Below are 20,424 nucleotides of genomic sequence, written 5' to 3' on the forward strand. Positions count from 1 at the left end.
AACTTCAATGTCCATAATGACGAGCTGATTTTATCTCATGATGGCCTCATTTAGTATATTAATTTCATTAAAGGTCAAATGTATAATTCCATTTATGCCCCATCAAGCAAATTTGTTTGCAGAAGATGTAGTAAGATCGTTAATAGTTGTAGCCTTGTCTCTAGACTCTCTACCAAGATATAGTGTCACATATTGAGAATGACTTTTTCTGTCACATATTTAGTGTCACTTATTGAGAATGACTTTTTCTGTCACATATTTAGTCACATGTGCTTTCTCATCAGTTTGAGCTACAATAATGTAAACAACTTAATTCCAGCCCAACAGCTTAAAATTGTTCACCAAATTGCTTCAGAAGCTTCAATATGTGCAACTTATAATAGTGCTTTAATTGAGGCATGTGTAAGTCCCAAGGACATTGAAAATAACCCCGAAGACCCAAATTTTAAACAAAAGCTAGGAAATGTATACAAAATTTGATGCTATGCATTTGAACAGATAATGAACAGTTAATCAAATTAATGAGAAATGCAAAAAGATGTTGAGCAAACTCATGGCAACCAAACAATCCAGAAGAGTTCCTGTCAACCCAGAAGATGAGCAAGTACAGAGTTTGTTATCAACCCCTAAATTCAAATGATCAGTTCTATGGTTCAAAGCTTTATGGGAGACAAATAATTTGAATTCTTTTTTTTTTATTTTTTTAGTGTATAAACAAATACAAGCAACTCAAAATTTTCACATGGTATCAGAGTACACTTAAAATATATATATTCTGCAAATAAAATCATTAAGTGAGACAAATAATTTGAATTCTTTTTTTATTTTTTATTTTTTTAGTGTGATATTATAAACAAATACAAGCAACTGAACTATTGCTGCAAAGACGTATATAATAAAATAAAAAAATTAACCAACCCAAAAGAAGAAAAAAAAACCTATATCATGAAACCTCTCTCACTCTCAAATTACAAAAAGAAAAAATAAAATAAAAAAGAAAGAATACACCTTCCTCACAGGTACCTAACAAATTTCTTACTTTCTATTCCCAGCTTTCCGTTTCATTTCAGCAGGGGTCTGCCTACCATTCCTCTGCAGAGGGGTGCCAACCCCATTTGATTGTTTCCGAGATGGCGAAGGGCCTACTTTAGGAACCATATTCCTACTGCAGAAGATAAGAACAAGTAATTAGGAATGCATTTAAAAAAGACTCTTCTTATTAAGACATTATCTGAAAGCCATCAAGCATATATCAATGTCACTTGAACGTTACCTTAGTTCTGGGCTCTTCGCAGGCTTTGAATTTGATTTTTGGGTCCTTGAGCCAACCGCATTGGTTATGCTCGTCAGTTTCGCATGATTGAATTGCCAAAGTAAATCTGGCTCCGATGAGTCACTGGTGCCAGCATCAATCTCATCCAAATAATCAGAAGTAGCAATGTCAAATTGATTGTTTCCTGCGAATATGTTGTATGATTGTTCCGGGTAAATTTTGGAAGAATCTGAGAGATATTTCTGGTAGAAAATATCAGACATATGCCCATTGTCCGCTTCCCAACATCCTAAAGGGTTCCCATTTCCACGTAAAGCATCTTGCTTGTTCACCATGACCTTGTCCACCCACTCACCTGAGCCCATTTCTTTATCATCCTCCCCGTAAATTTGATCAGTATTACTCACTGGAGGCCAGGGAGGGGAATTTCCTAACAGCTCATCAAGATCAAAGCTTTTCATCTTTTGCCTCAAGGTGGAGTTGTTCCGAACCTACACAAATTAGTGGATGCAGATCTTAAGCAAATAACTGAACTACCTAAGCAACAAATTATAGGAAAGATGCAGGTCTTACAAAGAGGCCACATAAAATGAAGCAACACCCAATTCATATGTGATCCAAGGATAAATGAATCAAACAGTCAGCTTCCTGACATTAGTTTAACTATCATGAAATGTGACTCATTCTAAATATAAGTGTTAAGTTGGAGATACCGACACTTGGATGTTATGAAAATGAAGCATGACAAGTACATTACTGAATGGAATTCAGCGTATTTTACGCATTGATAATGTGGTCTATATCCACACAAATAATCACAAAGCATTTTCAAACTCTCAAGACAACTAAATAAGCAGTATTCCATACCCTCCACAAGGTAACAGCTAACAATTAAATATTTTTCATGGTAATATGTATTCTGTAGTTATAGAAATCATATACTACCAATTAACATACATTATCGTTTTAATATTTAAGTCAATCGTGCCTAAGAAGCACTAGAAAATATTTTCATAAGTGAGGTGCATATTTACCTCTATGTTGCCCACATCTCCCATTGGTTTCCTATGACTTGTGTGATCGGCCAACATATCTCCTCCCTGTGGGTAAGAAGGAGAGGACACTATGCTGCATGGGCTGCCAGATACAGCATGCTGCATGGGTTCCATTGCCCCCTCTTTCCGTGTTAAGGCTGCCCTTAGACTAGCAATCTGACATACGAATTCAAATAATTAATAAAAGCAGCATAAAAATTAAAAAAGGTTCTGCAAGTATAATACAAGTACAACACAACAAATAGAATATAAGAACCTGTTCTTTCAGCTCTTTAACATCTGCACTGTCTTTGTTAATTCGGGCTGCACCAAGTTCAACAGTCGCAACCCGCTCTGCAAATTTGAGTGTACTTATTGTTTCTCCAAGAGCATCAGACTCGGGACTTATGTGAACAAACATTAGTGTCTTGGCCTGCCCTCCTAGAATAGAATAACAAGGCAAAAATATAATCAGAAGATAGGGGAAAAAACAGGAGTTGTTAGATTTCAAATAGATGTCCTATTTTGAGTCTTTTTAAAAAAATAAATAAATAAATAAAAGTTTTAACATTAATTAATAAACTTTAGCCTTACCAAGTGAGTCCTGTAGGAGTTGTGTGAGTTTGCTATTTCTGTAGGGAACATGTGAATTCTTTTGGGCCAGGGAAGAGATCACATCCCCTAGAGCAGAGAGGGATTTGTTAATGTGTTGTGCTTCTTTTAGTCTATCTCCGGTCACTTCAGATTTGTCTACCCTCTCACTTCCTGCCAAATCAACTAAATGCATACAGCCACGAAGAATAGTTCCAGATGTCAAGTCTCTTCCATGGACATGAACCGTCAAGCAACTGCAAATCGATTAATAATAAGAATGAGCATTTATTAAAAGAGAATGCTTGAAATCATTTGCAGAGCAAAAGAAATATACCTATGAGAGCGACTACTGCGGTCGTTGAGGGCTGTTGCACCCACTGCACGATTCCTTTGTCCTATGTTCATCAAGTCAATAACATCAGATGTTGATTTCACTTGAACAAGGCTTGCATCTGGCACATTGAGACCTGTCTGAGAACTGTTGCGGATTTCTAATGTGCTAGTAAATTAAGGAGAACATTAGAGAGGAATGAGAATGGGAGTACAATGAAACCCAGCTTATAAAAACTAATTAACTTATCGAACATCAATATTCATTTAATTTTGAATTCTATCATTCCTTTTAAAACAAATTCAAATTTTTTAATGGCAAAATGAAAGATTGAATATTGATGCCGAGTTTGAAATTCACGAGTAAATCCAAATTTTTCTGAAGGATATCTTTTGTTAAGACCGTCAGTAACAAGGAGATCTCTAACTTGCTCATTGTAAATCTCAATCATCTGAACAGAAACATCATAGCGAAATGTGCTCTTCCTTTGCTCTGCGAGAAGAAACAAATCACCCAACGCTCTGTAATTTACACCTTTATTTTGCTCTGTAAGCTCCTTCGGTCCAGTCTGGATAAATAAACAAGATTAATCAACAACGGCCCATTTCCTTAAACAAAATTAGCATAATTATAATATAGTCTCAAAGACAAATGTTAAGTGTCTTACCATTGTAAAAGTTTTTCCTGATCCAGTCTGGCCATATGCAAATATACATACATTATAACCATCCAGAACAGATCGAATCAGCTGTTGGGTATCTGAAAATACCTCCCCTAGATTCAAGAGGAATCAAAATAGTTAAAAAAAAAATGCCAAATAGTATTATATTTACAGAAGCCTGTGTGAGAACTTCACAAACCTTGGGTTGCTGAGGGCCCAAAAACTTTGTTGAAGTTGAAGGATCGACGTCCCTTTCCATATTTTGATGGGGTATTTATAGTAATAGTTCCTTCTTCAATGCAATCCACGGAACTTGAATAGTTTGATTGTCCAGGTAAGAAAGGTCTTACTCGACAATAAACCCTAATACTTCCTATTTAGCAAGGACAAGAAATTAATTAATCCATTTGGTAACATAAATAAAATAAAAAAATGAGATTGAATTTTGGATTTTCAGGAAACCACTAAATCTTACCTTTAAGATCCTGCACTTGATTGTACAACTTACGATTCTCCTCAAGAACTTTATGATATCCAGATGCTGCATGTGCAAGGCCATAAATATGTACACCTGTAAAGGCAAGAAATCATATTAGGATAAAAGTCATGAAAACCTTGCAGAACTGCGTTGCCACCCTCTAAAAGAAATTGGAACAAAAGGGGAGGGGAGGAAGCAACACTGAAATTAATCAAGATTTCTACCAAGATTCTGCATCTCCTCATGGACCTTCTTTTGCATAAACTGCATTCCAGCTTTTGTAGTATGAAGGGTTTGCTTCAGCTCCTACAGAAAAGTAAATAAACATAAATGTACTCATATAAAAGATGACGCTTGAAAAAATGTGAGCACATCCAGATCATACCTTAATATCTCTCTCTTGTTGGTCAAAGATTGTTTTCTGCTTCAGCAATTGTTTCTTTGACTCCTCATCAGAGTTGTTTTTACGAAAGCATTGCTCCATCTTAATCCGAGCTACATTTTTGTCTTCTATCTACATCATTTAGCAATAGAGAAAGAAAAATGTCATATTATAAACTGAACTCCAGTTCAGAAATGTCATGAACTTGCAACAAATATGTACTAGATCACAATTAATCCTACAAGGTTAATCTTTAATGAGATTTCTCAATGATTACCTTCAAATCACCAGAAGCATGTTTTAAAAGAGATGCATTCCTTTGAGAAGTGGCCAGATCTTTTGGACTTGTTTTCTTCTGTTAAAAAAGAATGTATGCATGAAAATAGATAATAAGATGATGATATTTGAAAATGAACTTTCTAAGTCCCAATACACGATGCTTGTAGCCTAAATGATTCTTACAGTCATAATCTAAATCTACTATTAAAACTCAATGCATACTTGCAAAAAAGTTTTTACAAGTGATCAACTCGCCAAGCATTATGTTTCTTCTATAAAAGAAAAACTGGTACTGCTGAATGACAAATTACCAATTCAACTTGGCTTGAAATGCGATGCTCAAACTCCTCGACAACCTTATTTAGCACGGATTCCACCAGCTGATACAAGTAGAAGAGAAATACAGCTCATCAGAGTTGAGAATGATAACTGTAGCAGTGTGGCAATAGAAAAAAAACACTCGAGATTAGACAAAAATTCCCTTATTAAAATATTATTTGAACATTTCTTTTGAGCAGTCTATTATATTTGTATAATGGTGGAAAGCACTGCAAAATATCGTATAATAAGCATTCGACCATTTTGACTTCAGATTGGAAACACCTGATTGTCAATTTTAGGCTCATGCATTGGCACTGCATGCTCATGATACATAGACAGTTCACAACAATTGCATGTGTGATGCAGTACACAAGAGCATGGCAATTCCCCACTAATTACAGCCTGATTATGCTTTACATTTAATAGTTTAGCTGACGGCACTAAGCAAATTAACACTTACAGTTGGAACTTCATCAGGCTTCTTATCTAATAGAACTGCACGAACAAGCATGCTCAAGGAAGAATTAGGCTGCAACTAAGAAGATGAAAACTTATAAGTTTTTATACTCGTTAATATTTGATAAAGCAATCGGATACATATTACTATTAGTGAAGCTACCAACCTTATTATTAGAGTCAAGGTCATGGGATATTGTATTCAAGGATTTTTCACTCGTTGACAAGTTCCTTGACAATGAATTTGTGAATGGCTCTGAAGTTTTTCGCACAAAAGGCTTTACAGATGTTGTAGGTTTCACATTTCCCCCAAATTTCCATACCCCATTTCCGCCGGTCTGTTTCCAGTCACTGTAGGATTTAAGTGCAAGAACACAGTTCACTATCCTTGCAGATTTCCCTCCCTGACAAACATGTAGATTATGTAACAATGTTAATTTCTGAATGTTGGCAATCACAAACTGTGAGTATGTTTGTGAAGCAACAAGGGCACTGCAAGTTTATAAGAGCATTGTTCCACTAAATACAGCACGTACTTGTTCCAGATCAGATGCCTCAAAAGTAGGAAGCCCCATCTCTTGCACAGCAACAAGAAAGTTCCTCACATTCTCAAAATACTGATATGCTGACAAAGCTGCCCCATCAGGTATAAGAGTAGAATCGCATGGACTCTCTACCACCTGAAATCAGTGTAGTACAGTGTAAACTGAAAAGAAAAAACAATAAAGTAGTAAACAAAATACATAACAACCTAATTGACACAAAATGCAAAGAATAATTGATTAGGATCACCTTTGGCACAGCACCGGGTTGAACTTTATTGATTACATTGCAAAGAATTAAACCACTTCTCAAACCGAGCCTAAACTCATCCTCGGAAGGCTCTGCTGGCAAGTCTTTAGCTCCCACTACACCAACCATCTTCCTCAGCCACCCAGCTGCTTCATACCTCCTCGTTGCTAGAGATTATGGATGGCCATAATTACCATTAGTAATACATGGTAAGACAACTTAGGAATTTTTTTAGAGTAAAAAACTCAAAATAAAATAATATAAAACAAAAAATAATTTTCTGCCACTCATTCATGAGTTTCATTAGCAATCACAAAAAGGTAAAATTTGACAAATCCTAATACCACACATATATCATGAAATGGGCAGAGTATGAGAAACTAGAGATTTATTCACAATGCCCATGAACAATATAGATAAGAAAAGAATTAGATCAGACTGGACAGATTAAGGAAGAAACAAAGGGGAAAAAAATTAAAAATTTCTTAGCAATCAGACGAACCAAATAAAGCAACTCAGTCAAAATCCAAATTAAGCAATTTTTGAGTTGTGAATTTGTTTTCTCAGGTCCCCAAACAAGAATTCCAAGCCATAAAAAATTGAAATTTTATAAATTTCCTACTTTTTTTTCTTGACTAGACAAAATTGTTAGAGAAATCTGCACCCAATGAAAGCATAGGAGCTCCAAAACAAGCATAAAACGTAAAATCACACCCACAAAATACAAAGCAAAGACAAGTAGAATTGTAAAGTTCATTTGATCATCAAAAGACCCAAAATCCCAAGAACTTGAATTTTTAGATGTGGTCAAAATATATATATATATATATATTTGAAAAGAAAGGACAAAATTTACCGGCTTCCCCTGCTCTGCGTGACTCCAAATCAAGATCTCTGGATCGAATCCCATGCTGTTGAAGAACATCCTCCACCAAAGACGCCGCGGAGAACGACAATGCACCTTCCATCGCCATCACAAAACACCAAAAATTTGTTCTGCGAACAAAAACTCGAAACCCAAAGCTCAGATTCCCACCATTAGAGCTCCAATTCTCGCAGAAGTGAAAATCCAATTAACAAATTCTCAACAAATCAGAGCTTTTCCATGAAAAAAAGGGGGGGTATTTTTAGCTTCTTCAAGTGAGAAAAAGTGAAGCAGAGCTAGGGTTTGGTAGGGAAGATCGGAATGGAAACAGAAGCTTCAGAGAGGGAGAGAGAAACTTATAGATATAGAGAGAGAGTTTCAGAAATGCAATTCCTTTTGTGTTGATCTTTCTTTCTTCATTACGCTAATACACCAAGGCCATGTTCTTTTCTCTCACTTTCTCTCACTTTCTCTGTCTCTCTACAACTACAAAAGCACTATCTGAGTCTCCCTGCTTTATACAGTTATACACTCTCTACTACCCACTTTGCATCTCTCTTTTCCAAGCTATACTTTCCGAGCCTATTTCCGAACCTTCCATCTCGAACCCAATTTATTTTTTCAATTCAATTTCAATTTCTTGAATTTTTAAAACAAATAGAAGAAGTAATGGTGTTTAACTAAACCATGGCAAGCCTAAACGCTTTTACAGCGCGTGTGATTAGTAAGTGGGCCCAATTATAATGGCTTATCAAACTGTAATGCTAAACTCAATTTATCACACCCTCACATTCATGAATCGCAGTTCTTTTTTTTCTTTTTTTTTAACTATGGTGATTTTATACAATTACCAAAAAAATCACTATAGAATACATGCATTGTTCATAAAAAAAATTACTATAAAAAAAAATTTGTAAACCAGATTTATGAATTAGAGTTTAATGACTCTCTTTTTAGAGTCAATTTTTATGTCTTTTTTTTCGAAAATTTACTCACCCATAGAAAAATGAAAAAGGTTAATTGCACTAACACCCCCTAAGATTTTGATCGATGTCACTTAGATGCTAGTGAATGTTTATTTTTACAGTGACACCCCTTGGGGTCTTAAAATCTTGCATCCACAGCCCTTCCTACTTCTAAAAAGACTTAAATACCCTTTAACTAGTCAATAATTACTTTTAATCACAAAATGACCTTAATGCCCCTTTTCTAACTAATTTTAATGGACCAAATTGATCTATATTTACCCACTTGATGCCATCAACCATAATCAATATCAAACGTGGCTTGGCCTTGCCTTCCCACCGGACGTTTCCTCTTCGCTGCCGAATCCATCGTCATAGAAATATAGAGAGCAAAGCATGTGTGTGTGTGTGTGTATGTATATGAATTTCGATTTGGGATTCCTCGTGGTTCGATTGAGATCGTCATGGGTGGAGATAATGGTGTTAAAAATGGTGAAGGTGATGGTAAGGGTTTCATATTGAGTTTTGAAAGGTAATGTATGTATATGTATATGTATACAAATTGGGTTTGATTTGGAATTCCTCATGGTAAGGGTGGCAACAGACTCAAATCTTGGCCTCCGCGGTGGCAACAATAAATGCTCAACGATGGCGACGTTGGTGCTGGTGCCACCGTAACTTGTTTCTAGTTTTCAATTGCTAGGGCTTTTTGGTTCTTAATTGCTAATCTGAACCCAGAATGGTTCCATTGTACGCATCAAATGGGTCGATGGGCGTGATATCACTCTCATTGGAGAGTAGCTTGTCGTAGTAGGCATCAACATCGACCTTGCAATTGAAGACAAAGACCAACCCATCTATGAAGACCACATGCTTCTTCATATTCTTCTCACGCTTGGGCGGGAGGCTGTGGTGGTGCTGGGCCATGGCTATTTCTATTTTTTTTTCGGTGGTTGCGGTGGTGGTGTTTGGGGTTGTTTCTATTTTATTTTTCTATTGAGACGGTATCTGGTTGTTGTGGTGTTTGGAATTTTTTTCTTCTTCTGTTGTATGTGGTGGTGGTAGTGTCTAATTGTGGTGGTAGCAATAGTGTCTGGTTGTGTGGTGGGGGTTGTGATGGTGTTTGGGGTTATTTTCATTTTTTATTTTTTCTTTCTACTGTGGGGGTGGTAGCAATAGTTGTCAAGGTGTGGTGTTGGTGGTAGTGGTGTTTGGGGATGATAAAGAGATACGAATTACAAAAGAGGACACATACAGAGAGGAAATTGATGAGGGGTAGTTTAGTCATTTAACAAGCCTAATATTTTTGCATTAATCGAATAAAATATTAAGGGGCAAATATTTCATTTGAAATATCAAGGGGTGTCATTGTATAAAATCATATTGAGTAGCCGCTGAGTGAAATTAGCTGAAATCTCAAGGGGTGTCAGTGCAGTTAACCTAAATGAAAAATTAAAAACTTATACTTCAAAATCATACTTTAAATGCCTTTCTTTATGATCAAGTACTACTTTTATGGTTCTAAAAGACTATTAAATCCTAAAAAAAATTTATGGCCAACAAGTCCCACTTTTAAATTTGTTTTTTCATTTAAGTAATAAATTAAAATCTTTCTATCACACCCTTGCTAAATGTAATGAAATTTGTATAATTTAGCAAGAGTATAAATGGAAGATTAGTGATTGAGGAATTAAAAAAAAAAAGAAAAAAAAGAAAAGAAAATTCTAAGTAGGACTTGTTGATCTAAAAAAAATTATTGGACTGACTTGTCTTTTAACAACAAAAGTTAAACTTAGTGATAATCTCTCCTTCTTTTTTTTTTGTTTCCTTAACTGAAGATGGTTAATAGAGACCAGTAGATTCCCTCATGAATCAGTAACCATTGACATTTCAAAAAAGTTCTTTCAAAAAAGTTCCATTAAAGAATCAAATGGCCATCATAAAATCAATTAAATTTGATGTTCATTTTATAATGTGCCCTAATTAATCATCAAATCCATTCTCAAAATCCTTAAGAATGGAAATGCCACTGGTATTTCCAGAAAATGTGAAACAATCAGCTTTCTAATATATGAGTCCGAGAATTGATTTAATGTATGAGGTCAAGAATTGAGGGTGTCATTTTTATTATTAATATTATTTTGAAGAATTAACGTCACGCAAGATCAAACGACAAATCAACCTAACATTATTTAGCATCAATCACATCCCATTTTGAAGGTAGGGCACGCACATTTGGCAACTTTATTCCGAATTTCTATCCGTATTGTTTACATTAAACAATCATTATGTTATAAAAGTTCCGATTGACAAGTATATTTAAGTTTGGAAGATGTCAAATTTCTGCCTAATTTTGTCCCATAACCTTTCCACCCATCACAATGTCTTTGAATGAAAGAGTTTACTTTTATCCAGAAAAAGTAGGAAAAAAATTCAATAAAATTAAATTCATCAGAATAATTGCACTATTTGTAGGTATAATATGATCATAAAAAAAATGCATTATTGACTTTTTTTGGCCATAACAAATTATGAGTTGCCAATGGACTTTACAGTCTAATTATATAACCATTTGGTCTATGCAATTCCCTCCATTGTTATTGGAACAAAATTCAAAATGGTTGAATCTTTTGTTAATGTAATTGTTTTTGTCCTCTTCCTTAATGCTTTTGCACATAACGTCATTGCAGGCCATGTTAAATGAGTATTTTATTTATTCTTTGGTCTTACATGTTATTCAAATTGAATAGATCCTCCTAATGTAATGAATTTTAAAATATAATTTTTTTAGGGAGTTGTCTCCTTCACGTTCGAATGACAATTTTGTCCCCGCTATTGGCCTCCCATTTTCAAAGTAATCGAAAAAAAATATTTTTTGATTTTAATCTATTTGACACTTGTTATATTAATTTAATGATAGTAATTTAATTATAACACTTTATAATACATTAATACATTTTTATGAAATTATTATCATAATTCGAGAGTCTGTATTTAACAAATTCACTAAGTATCAATAATTCAGAATCATCTAATAATTTCTCAAAATAATCATTACTTGATTAAATGATATGATCCCTCAAAAAGCGAATTGTTATGTCGTGAGGTTGATACACCAAATAAGCATTTTGTATAAATAATTTTATTTTATTTTTTTCTCTAGTCTTAACCTTTTTTTACACCTTGCAGGTGAATCAATATTGAATAATGATCTTTTAATTTGACAGATTCAGAAGAATAACTATTCCACATTTTGACTTGGGCACATGACACATTTATGAGGCTAGCCCCAAGAACTTATTTTTGGAGACATTTTCATAAAAAATTATAAGTAATTATTTATGGTTGTTTTTACTATGAGAATTATGGTGATTTTTATTACCATCATTATTACAACCAAAAAAAAAAAAATTGGAGTTTCTCTTTCAAACTTATGGAAGGAGGTCCCGGCTTTTCAAAGGGTCTCTAATATACATATAACTATATCTATATATAGAAACCTTTCAAAAAATAATTAAATATACTATCCCTATAGAACTCATCTATAATAAATAAGAAATTTCAAATTTTAGTAACGCAAAGGAATGGTACTTACTCACGCAGAGAGAGAGAGAGAGAGAAATCACGTTGTCTTCATCCTACCATTAATGCTGTGTTAAATTTTAATGATATGTATCGTGATCTTAAATTTACACATGGTAACTAAAGGATCAAATGACTTAGCGGTATCATTTTTTTCTTTTTAAAAGAGAGATCGGGGATTCGAACCTCGGTGGAGGTAGGGTGTGCGTGTCTTTGCTTTAATTTTCAAAAAAAAAAAAAAAATTATGCATGGTATTTATGTAACCATTCACTTCATAAGTTTTTTTAGGAAATTATTACATATAAATGGTGTTAATAAATCATATTTACTATTTGATAGAGTTAAAATCTTATAATTTTAAAAAAATGAAAACATGAAAAAACACTATTTACCCTCATAGAGGTATTATATTTAGGTACATATGTATCACTTTTTATGCACGCGTGTATTATTTTTTGTGCATTAGGTACCACTTTTGTGCACGTAGGTACCATTTTTTGTCAGGTCTAACTTTTTGTGCTGCATAAAAAAATGATACATGATGCATAAAAAGTGGTACCTATGTGAATAAAAGTGGTTCCTCTATGCCCAAAATAAAAGTGGTACCTAATACACAAAAATTGATACATGCGTGCACAAAAAGTAACACATATGTGCCTAAAAGTGATATATATGTGAGAGTGAACATTGTTTTTTCATGTCTACGTCAGTATTTTGATCAATTTCATTTTTTTGAAACTATGAAATTTTGACTCCATCAAATGTTAAATATAGACCATTAGAGCCATTTATACGTAATAATCCCAAAGTTTAAAAATATATGTGTGTGTGTATATATATATATATATATATATATATATACTATACTTTTCAACACATGCACTCTATTACTAGTTTGTTTGGTTTGGGATTTTTTTTAGATTCTCTTACTTATGAAGTTAAAAAATAATGTTATTTTATATTGAAATCCAATGGACGGGTTACCCTGAGGGGTTGGCTTAGTGACAAAGTCACTTGGCCCTAATGCCTTATGAAATATCAGGTCTGAGATTCGATTCCTAATGAGTACAAATAAATATTTGATTCGACTCCTAATTAGTACAAACAAATATTTGAGACTATGTCTCTCATGTTATACTCCTCGACTTACCCGACTCAATGTGAAGAGACGTCCTTCTTAAATCTTTGGAGATTCATTGGGACAATGCGTTAGATACCTACATGTTAATATTAAAAGCAATTATATTATTTTTAATTATTATTATTTTTTTAAAAAAAATCAAACTAAAACACACATTGATACACATGTAGCCAAACCACTCTTAACATGAATTTTTAAGCAAAGTAGACACCCATGTGCACTTGTCCAAGATGTTTGCTTAAGCTTGAGAATAGAGCTAGAGAGAGAGAGAGAGAGAGAGTGTTTGATACATGCATCACACTCTAAGAAAGTTGAAAGAAAGAAAGGAAAGGAATGGAATTGTCTAGATAAATCCAATTTTAACTCTGGACTGGGCCACCAGTTAGTAGTAGACAGTGTGTCTTTTTCTTGTAAAGGACGGTAGTTGAAAACGGTTACCAACCTAGTTATCTTTGGGTCATAATGGCTAAATTAACCTAACGACAAAAAATGGACCATGGCCTTCTGATTTAAGCATTAATTCTTTTTATTTTTTAATTATTTTATGTTCATTTTTACGTTTAGCTTTTACTCAACAGAATTGTATAACTTATTCATAACATGCCTTCTTCAATTCAAATATTCTTTTAATTTATATATATATTTTTGGTTGATACTTATACTCCATTCAAAAAATTAGTTGTATTCAAGAGGAATCAAATCTTAGAATATTTCTGTATTGTTTTGAAATAGGAACAATTCAAATATTTTTTTAACATAATGTCTTCTTCTGAATTTTTATTTATTTTTTTCATTTTTTTGTGTGGGTACTAGAGAAATGCTCTCATCTTTAATTTGGGTGGATTTAATCCTCCAGGAGATGCATTAAAATCTTATTGATGTATACCAACTTCAGTCTTAAGTGTGAAATTGAACACGTGAGAGTCATGCGAATGGAAGAATTAAAATCCAAACATCTTTCTATTTGAGTTTATGTTTCGTTTGATAGGAAGGAAGAAAATTAGATGGAGGGGAGAGAAAAATAGATGAGTGAGACATCCCTAAAAAAGAAATTATGTCATTCCCTCTTTTTATTTGGTTGGATGAAAAAGAAGATAATGAGATAATACTTATTTTGTTTGTTCTGATATAAGAAAATAAATAGTTAATAATAAGAATTTTTTTATGAAAAAAAAAAACTTTTATGATAGTCTTGTCATTTTTTCTTTGCATTTTCCTTCCATATTTGGAAAGACAAAAATTTGTGAAGAATGAATGATATTCATCCACTCTCTTTTCTCTTCTCTCATCGTCTCCTCTTGTTAAACGAATGAAGCTTGTTTCTTGCTTTCTATCTTTCATCCACCACTATTTCTTCTTTTCTATCAAACGGGGTATTAACATGCAATTAATATATTAAATCTAACATAATGGTATGTTTAGTAAGAAGAAATGATGAAGAGGAAAGAAAAAAGCAAAGTGGGATAGAACAAAAGTCCCATCATTTATTAGGGAAGAAAACCGAAGGGAAGGATGGAGGGATCAACCTTCCTTCTTGACTCACCATTGTACTTCCAACCAAAATTGTGATGAACAGAGATAAATTTGAAACCAAAAAAATAAAAAATAAATCCTTATCCCATTTTAAATATCTAAAGAAATATTAGTAAAATGAAAATAACTTTAATTACCAAACAAAAGAAAGGATGAACATGGATCAGAGACGGAACCAAATAATAATTGTGTGAGGGGGGCAAAATTAAGATTTTTGGTAATTTGGAAGGGAAAAATAATAATATTTCAGTGGGGGCAATTGACTATACATTAAATCTTACTGTGTTTTGGATGCCCCATTCATCCCTCCTCCTTCTCTCCGCTCAATTTTTCATCACTTCTACCAAACAGAATATTAGGATTAATTATAAGAAATGTTTTGTAATCTTTCCTCCACCCCTTGTTACCAATATGTAGTTAATATATTAAATCTAAGATAATGGGATATTTGGTAAGAGGAAAGGATGCAAAGGAGAGGAAACAGCGGAGGAATAGAACAAGAGTCCATCATTTGGTAGGAAGAAATCTGGAGGAAGGGTAAGGATGGGGGAATCAACCATCCCTCTTGACTCACCATCCTTCATTTAATTTCTATAAATATATAATTCAAAAAAGGAAAAATTACTATTGTATAATACTAAAAATAATAATTTTTCAATGGGGATAATTGACTATACATTAGATCGGACCATGTTCCGGATGCCCATTCATCCCCCTTCTCCTTTCTGGTCAATTTTTCATCACTTCTACCAAACAAAGCATTAGGGTAAGCAAAAAAATTATTTTTTTCGTAGTATTTAACAAATAAAATTAGAAATATATAAAAAGTAAGAAAAATAAAAGTAAAATAAAATGCAAATTAAAGTTACCTTTTCATTTTTCTTTAAGATTTTTCTTTTTAATTTTCCAAAGTAACCAAGCAAATCAAAATGATTTTTACGGACCAGCCTAACCTAGATATAAGTTTTGATTAGAAGGGCAAAGCTATCACACACAGTGCATCTTTATTTTCCATAAGAGAAGAAGCATTATCCACCAACAATTTTGCCATTTGCTTTTTAAGGAAAGATAAACAATGAAGTATTTATATCAAATAATTAATTAAGTGTAATATAGTCACAAAAAACAATACCAAGCATATCAGCACACATAAATCTACATGGCTATAATCGTCTATTCACTATGCGCTGTGGTCTTAACGTTCAAAAAATTCAAATTTTTGGTTCGGTACAACACCTAGTAGGTTCGGACACCACGACGACCCAGGGAGAGCGTTGCCTGTTGGGGCCCACTTCACGAGCATCCTAAGATTGTTGAACAGTTTTTTTAACAATGTGATTCGCTGACAGTTTCAGTGGAACAATACGCTAAGGACACCTAAAAAGAAACAGCAACGTAAGCACAATCTAAATACAAAGGGTTTATAACCTGTCATGATTACGTGTCACATTTCTATTGGTTCTTGAAACCATAAAGTGACACCTTGTCATCTTAGCCCCACTACCCGCGAACCTCCTAATTACTTGTCTTTTTTAAATATCTGTAAACTAAAACTAAGTGAAAGGAAACTTGAACACAGGTGCACCATTCAAGAATGATTACGTATTACATTTTGCATCTCAACCCTAATGCTTTGTTACCTTCTCGAAAAAGAACCCTAATGCTTTGTTGGGTAAAAATGAAAGAAAAGGGGTGGAGGAAAAATATGAAAGAACTTTTGATAAAGTGGTAATATTGATATAAGAATAATAAGAGATAAATCATCATTCTTTTTTTATAAATTTTTTTCCCTTAAAAAATGGGCCGAATAGTGAAGAGAAGACAAGTGAGTCAATGATGGAAGTTTTAAATTATAATCTATCCTCTATAAATTACAATATTATAAATAGTGATGAGTATAATTGTAAAAACAATTTAAATATATATTTTACTTTTCTCCTAAAAAAAACTCATTGTGAGCTTATTTTCTTATCTTTCTTTTAACTGAAAAAATACAATTTTTTTATTTTTTTTTTATTTTTTTTAGAGATACCTCATCCATCATTTCTTTTTTTCTTTTCATCCAAATTTTTTATTTGCTACCGAACAAAGCATAAATTAGTTAAAACTTTTCTTTCCATCTTGGAGCTTGCACTCCTTCCATGAAATGATAGATTGTCAATACAATATGTATGTATGTATGTATATACATATAGTTATCCAATGAAGCAAGCTGTGAATGGTGGAGGGTGATATAGTCGACATCCATGAGTGAGAAAAAATAATTTATGTGTTCAATAATAATAATAATAATAAATAAATAAATAAAATCATGATAGAAAAAAGGCTATTGTTAATTTCAATCTTAGATTTAGAGTTAGATTTGAAAGCCAGACTCTGTTTTCCATTCAACGCTTAGAGCATATACACAACTTTCTCTGGGAAATTTTGTAAATTCCTAAAATACCCTTTTTGTCGTTTTTGGGAATGCTGGGTGCTATATGCGTAATGATCATGTATCCTGCAATGACCCACAAAATATTGTTTTACGAGTCATTACTTAATGCAATGATACAAATTTGTCTAAACTTGGATTAATTAATGAAAATAATACTGACACAACAGTCTTTTTCTAGGAGTGAATTAATATATTCAATAACAAAAGAAATAGGATTTTACCTTCTCAAAATAAATAAAAAAAAAATAAAAACCAACAACTTTTTTAGAATACTTGTTTTTATAAATGGGAGGAAGACTTTCTAAAATTACTAGGTGTGTAATATCAATCAATTGCATCTTATAAAGTAAGAAAAAGCACTTTACTTTATCACTAAAAAGAAAATGCTTAATGTGTGTGTGTATATATATATATATTAGCTATGCTGTTGGATCAATCTAACACCAGTTTTGCTATTGTTGGAACACAAATGCTTACAACCATGTAATGACTTAATTCCCTACAAAAGGTGCAATTAGTGGTGGTAAAGTTAGTATGTTAAAATTGCTACTTACATAATGTTGGCATAATGGAATTGTATACATTGGTAAGCCAAATATCAAAAATGCCACTAATTGCAGTAATCATAGCGGTGACTTTGGTGGATACATCATCTCCCTTTGCACAATGAGGTCCCCCACTTATTAAAAGAATAAGTGGTGCCCATTTCATGGAAGAAAAAAAAACAAAAGCTGAAATTATCCTTATTGTCATAGCTGTTACAATTATCATCCTCCTTTTGGGTTCGCCATGAGGTGGGAAAAAAAAGAAAAAAATGTTGGTTGCAGAATAGACTGAGTCTCACCTAGAAAGTTTACGGAGCCGGCTCGAGTGTTAGGCGAGTTAGGCGGTTGTCTAAGGCTCCAACCAATAAGAAGGTCTCATAATTGTTTATTTTTATATCTTATAACTTTCTTAAAATAATTATAATATTTTCTTTAATTATTAAACTTCAACGTATAGAGAAATTTGACAGTTAACCTAAAAGATTTTTATTCTTTATTTTTTTTGCAGGCCTCCAAATTTTTTTTTTCTTTATACATTATAACTTACCTAAATATTTTATTTTCTTATATTATTAAACCTCAACAAATACAAAATTTAATAGTGTGGGCAAAATATTTCTATCCTTGTATTATCTTCTTATTCTTCTTCTTTTCTCTCCTCTCATCAGTATATATACACACACATTAAAATTAAATATTAAATATATATTTAAGTGAAAATTGGTGAAACTTTCTATATTTTTCTAAGAATCCTATTATTATTATTTTTTTTTTCATCTTCTCCACAATTACAATTTACAATCTCACTGCGGAAGAAGATTTTGAATATACTTATATTCTATTAAAGAATTTATTGGAGCATTAGACCAAATTATTCGAAATCAGTTTTTATTATTCTATAACTTAATTTAGTCTATAGTTTTATTAATTTTTATTTTGTTTATAATTTTTATTTATATTGTTAAATACGACTATTAGAAAGCATTGTACATAGCCAATTAATTAACAATAGAACTAGAGTTTGAAAAAATTTTAGTGATAAGCTTAAAAATCACTAAACAAATAATTAGCTGTATAAATATATGAATAGATTTAATTAAAAGGCTACTTTATTTTTTTTGGCTTAAGGCCTCATATTGTATTGAGCCGCCCCTGCCCATGTATATATATACACACACTATATAAATGTGAACATTAGGTTTTCTTGAAGGAAAATGATAAATTTGTCAAGCTGGCGAAGACCCGACTAGATTATAAATTATTTTATAGCCTGGAACACAGCAAATATGTCAACTTTGTGTCAGCTTTATTCAGCTTTTTACTTACGTATCCTATAGTAATTGGTCCCAGGACCATACAGTAATTTTTCAATTAGATAATCGAACTGTGGGACTCACCATTTAGGATCGCTTTGCTATGCTTCATAATTGGAAAATCGAGCACCTTAGAAATACTTGTTACTCAGCCTAATATTGATGATGGAAAGAAAAACAATATGGGAACTAAATATTTTGCGAAAAATCTCATTTAAATCACTGGTATGGCTATTAAAATCGTCATGTAAGTTCAGATCCAAGTGATGATATATATCACGACCTTTAGCCATCCGTATTGTACATACATGGACATAAACGACTATGATGTACCAGGTGCACGGTGCACCGAGCACATTGTATATGTTCTCCTGGTCTTACCCTTCTTGGAAAGTAAATTTCATGGTGGGCCCTACAAGGGGTTGAGTCTAGCGGGTCTCTACCGATTCCACACAGCTCTTTATCTAATATGGTGCAACAAAAATGTAATCTTTGTTTTCAAGTATGGTTTGTTAAAACTTTTAAACAAACTTTCAGGTAGTTAGTGGTTGCATTCCCAACAAGGTGCTTGCTGTTAGAACGTTTGGTTTAGTCTCACAATTAAATAAGAAAAAGTAGTAACAAAGTTAAAAGAAAAAATATAACAAAGTTAAAAGAAAAAAAAGAAAAAAGAAAAAGTAGAAGAGAAATTTCATCATAAGTTGCACTCTTTTTTAATTGTGGTATGGGGCAACCAAGCATTCCCAATACATCATGAAAGCATCGCACTCCTAATATCTTTAAGCGGCTTTACGCTTTGTAACCGACCAAACCATGATGAAGGATGACTGATCAGTCCTTTCTGCTCCTCACATTCCCCTCCCATCCATGCCATCTAAATGATACACTGTGTATTCTATTTCTGATATATATATATTGATCATTGACATTACCAAAAACAAAACTTAATTAAAAGAAGATTAGGATAAGATTAAAGTGAGATTATGATTTCAGTGCGGAACACTAAAAATAAAACCATCGTCTATTGATATGATTATTCCACCTAGGCAATATGTTTAAGAGGGTAGACTAGAGACCACCTAACTTCTTTTTCTTTTTTATTTTTACAAAACAATGTTCTCCAACTCAAATTTGTGTCAGTTTATATTAGTGCAGACAATGATATATATACATACGCGTACGTACGTAAGAGTTTTGCTAAGTATAGTCGCGACTATACAATCTCAGTACTTGAAGTTTGTGAGTTCATGTGACAATGACATGTTGGGGATAATTAACTCCCTCCAACCCACTCAATGGTCGACTGTTGTTGAGAGTTAAATCCCTCCTTCATCACGTACAACGGAAGCATCATCACATCACATCAACAGATCATGTATGACTAATGGTCATGGTGGATCTATCGGCTGTATGAATGACATATGAGTGAAGTGCAGGAGTT

At 33.0% G+C, this 20,424-nt stretch overlaps 1 protein-coding gene across 2 annotated transcripts; it reads right to left on the reverse strand.

The window, feature by feature from the left end:
- Positions 1-804: 804 nt before the first annotated feature.
- On the reverse strand, positions 805-8,015 carry LOC132306271 (kinesin-like protein KIN-14I). 2 transcript variants are annotated; one of them, XM_059803601.1, is made up of 19 exons: positions 7,458-8,015; positions 6,602-6,768; positions 6,346-6,489; positions 5,977-6,213; positions 5,814-5,888; positions 5,344-5,412; positions 5,031-5,108; positions 4,757-4,885; positions 4,596-4,677; positions 4,369-4,464; positions 4,093-4,266; positions 3,900-4,006; positions 3,620-3,800; positions 3,236-3,395; positions 2,902-3,155; positions 2,585-2,748; positions 2,308-2,484; positions 1,274-1,764; positions 805-1,165 (listed from the first exon to the last, which is right to left on the reverse strand). In XM_059803601.1, exons 1-19 carry the CDS (start codon positions 7,573-7,575, stop codon positions 1,036-1,038), a joined length of 3,033 nt encoding a protein of 1,010 aa, XP_059659584.1. In that variant the 5' UTR covers positions 7,576-8,015; the 3' UTR covers positions 805-1,035. The 2 variants fall into 2 exon arrangements, with proteins under 2 accessions (XP_059659584.1, XP_059659585.1); XM_059803602.1 differs by having other exon boundaries at positions 5,814-5,882; positions 7,458-8,014.
- Between the last annotated feature and the right edge of the window lie 12,409 nt (positions 8,016-20,424).

The sequence above is a fragment of the Cornus florida genome, unplaced genomic scaffold, assembly GCF_030987335.1.
Source record: "Cornus florida cultivar Cherokee Brave unplaced genomic scaffold, ASM3098733v1 CherokeeBrave_3.0.0_Hap2_Chr05, whole genome shotgun sequence".
NCBI lineage: Eukaryota > Viridiplantae > Streptophyta > Magnoliopsida > Cornales > Cornaceae > Cornus > Cornus florida.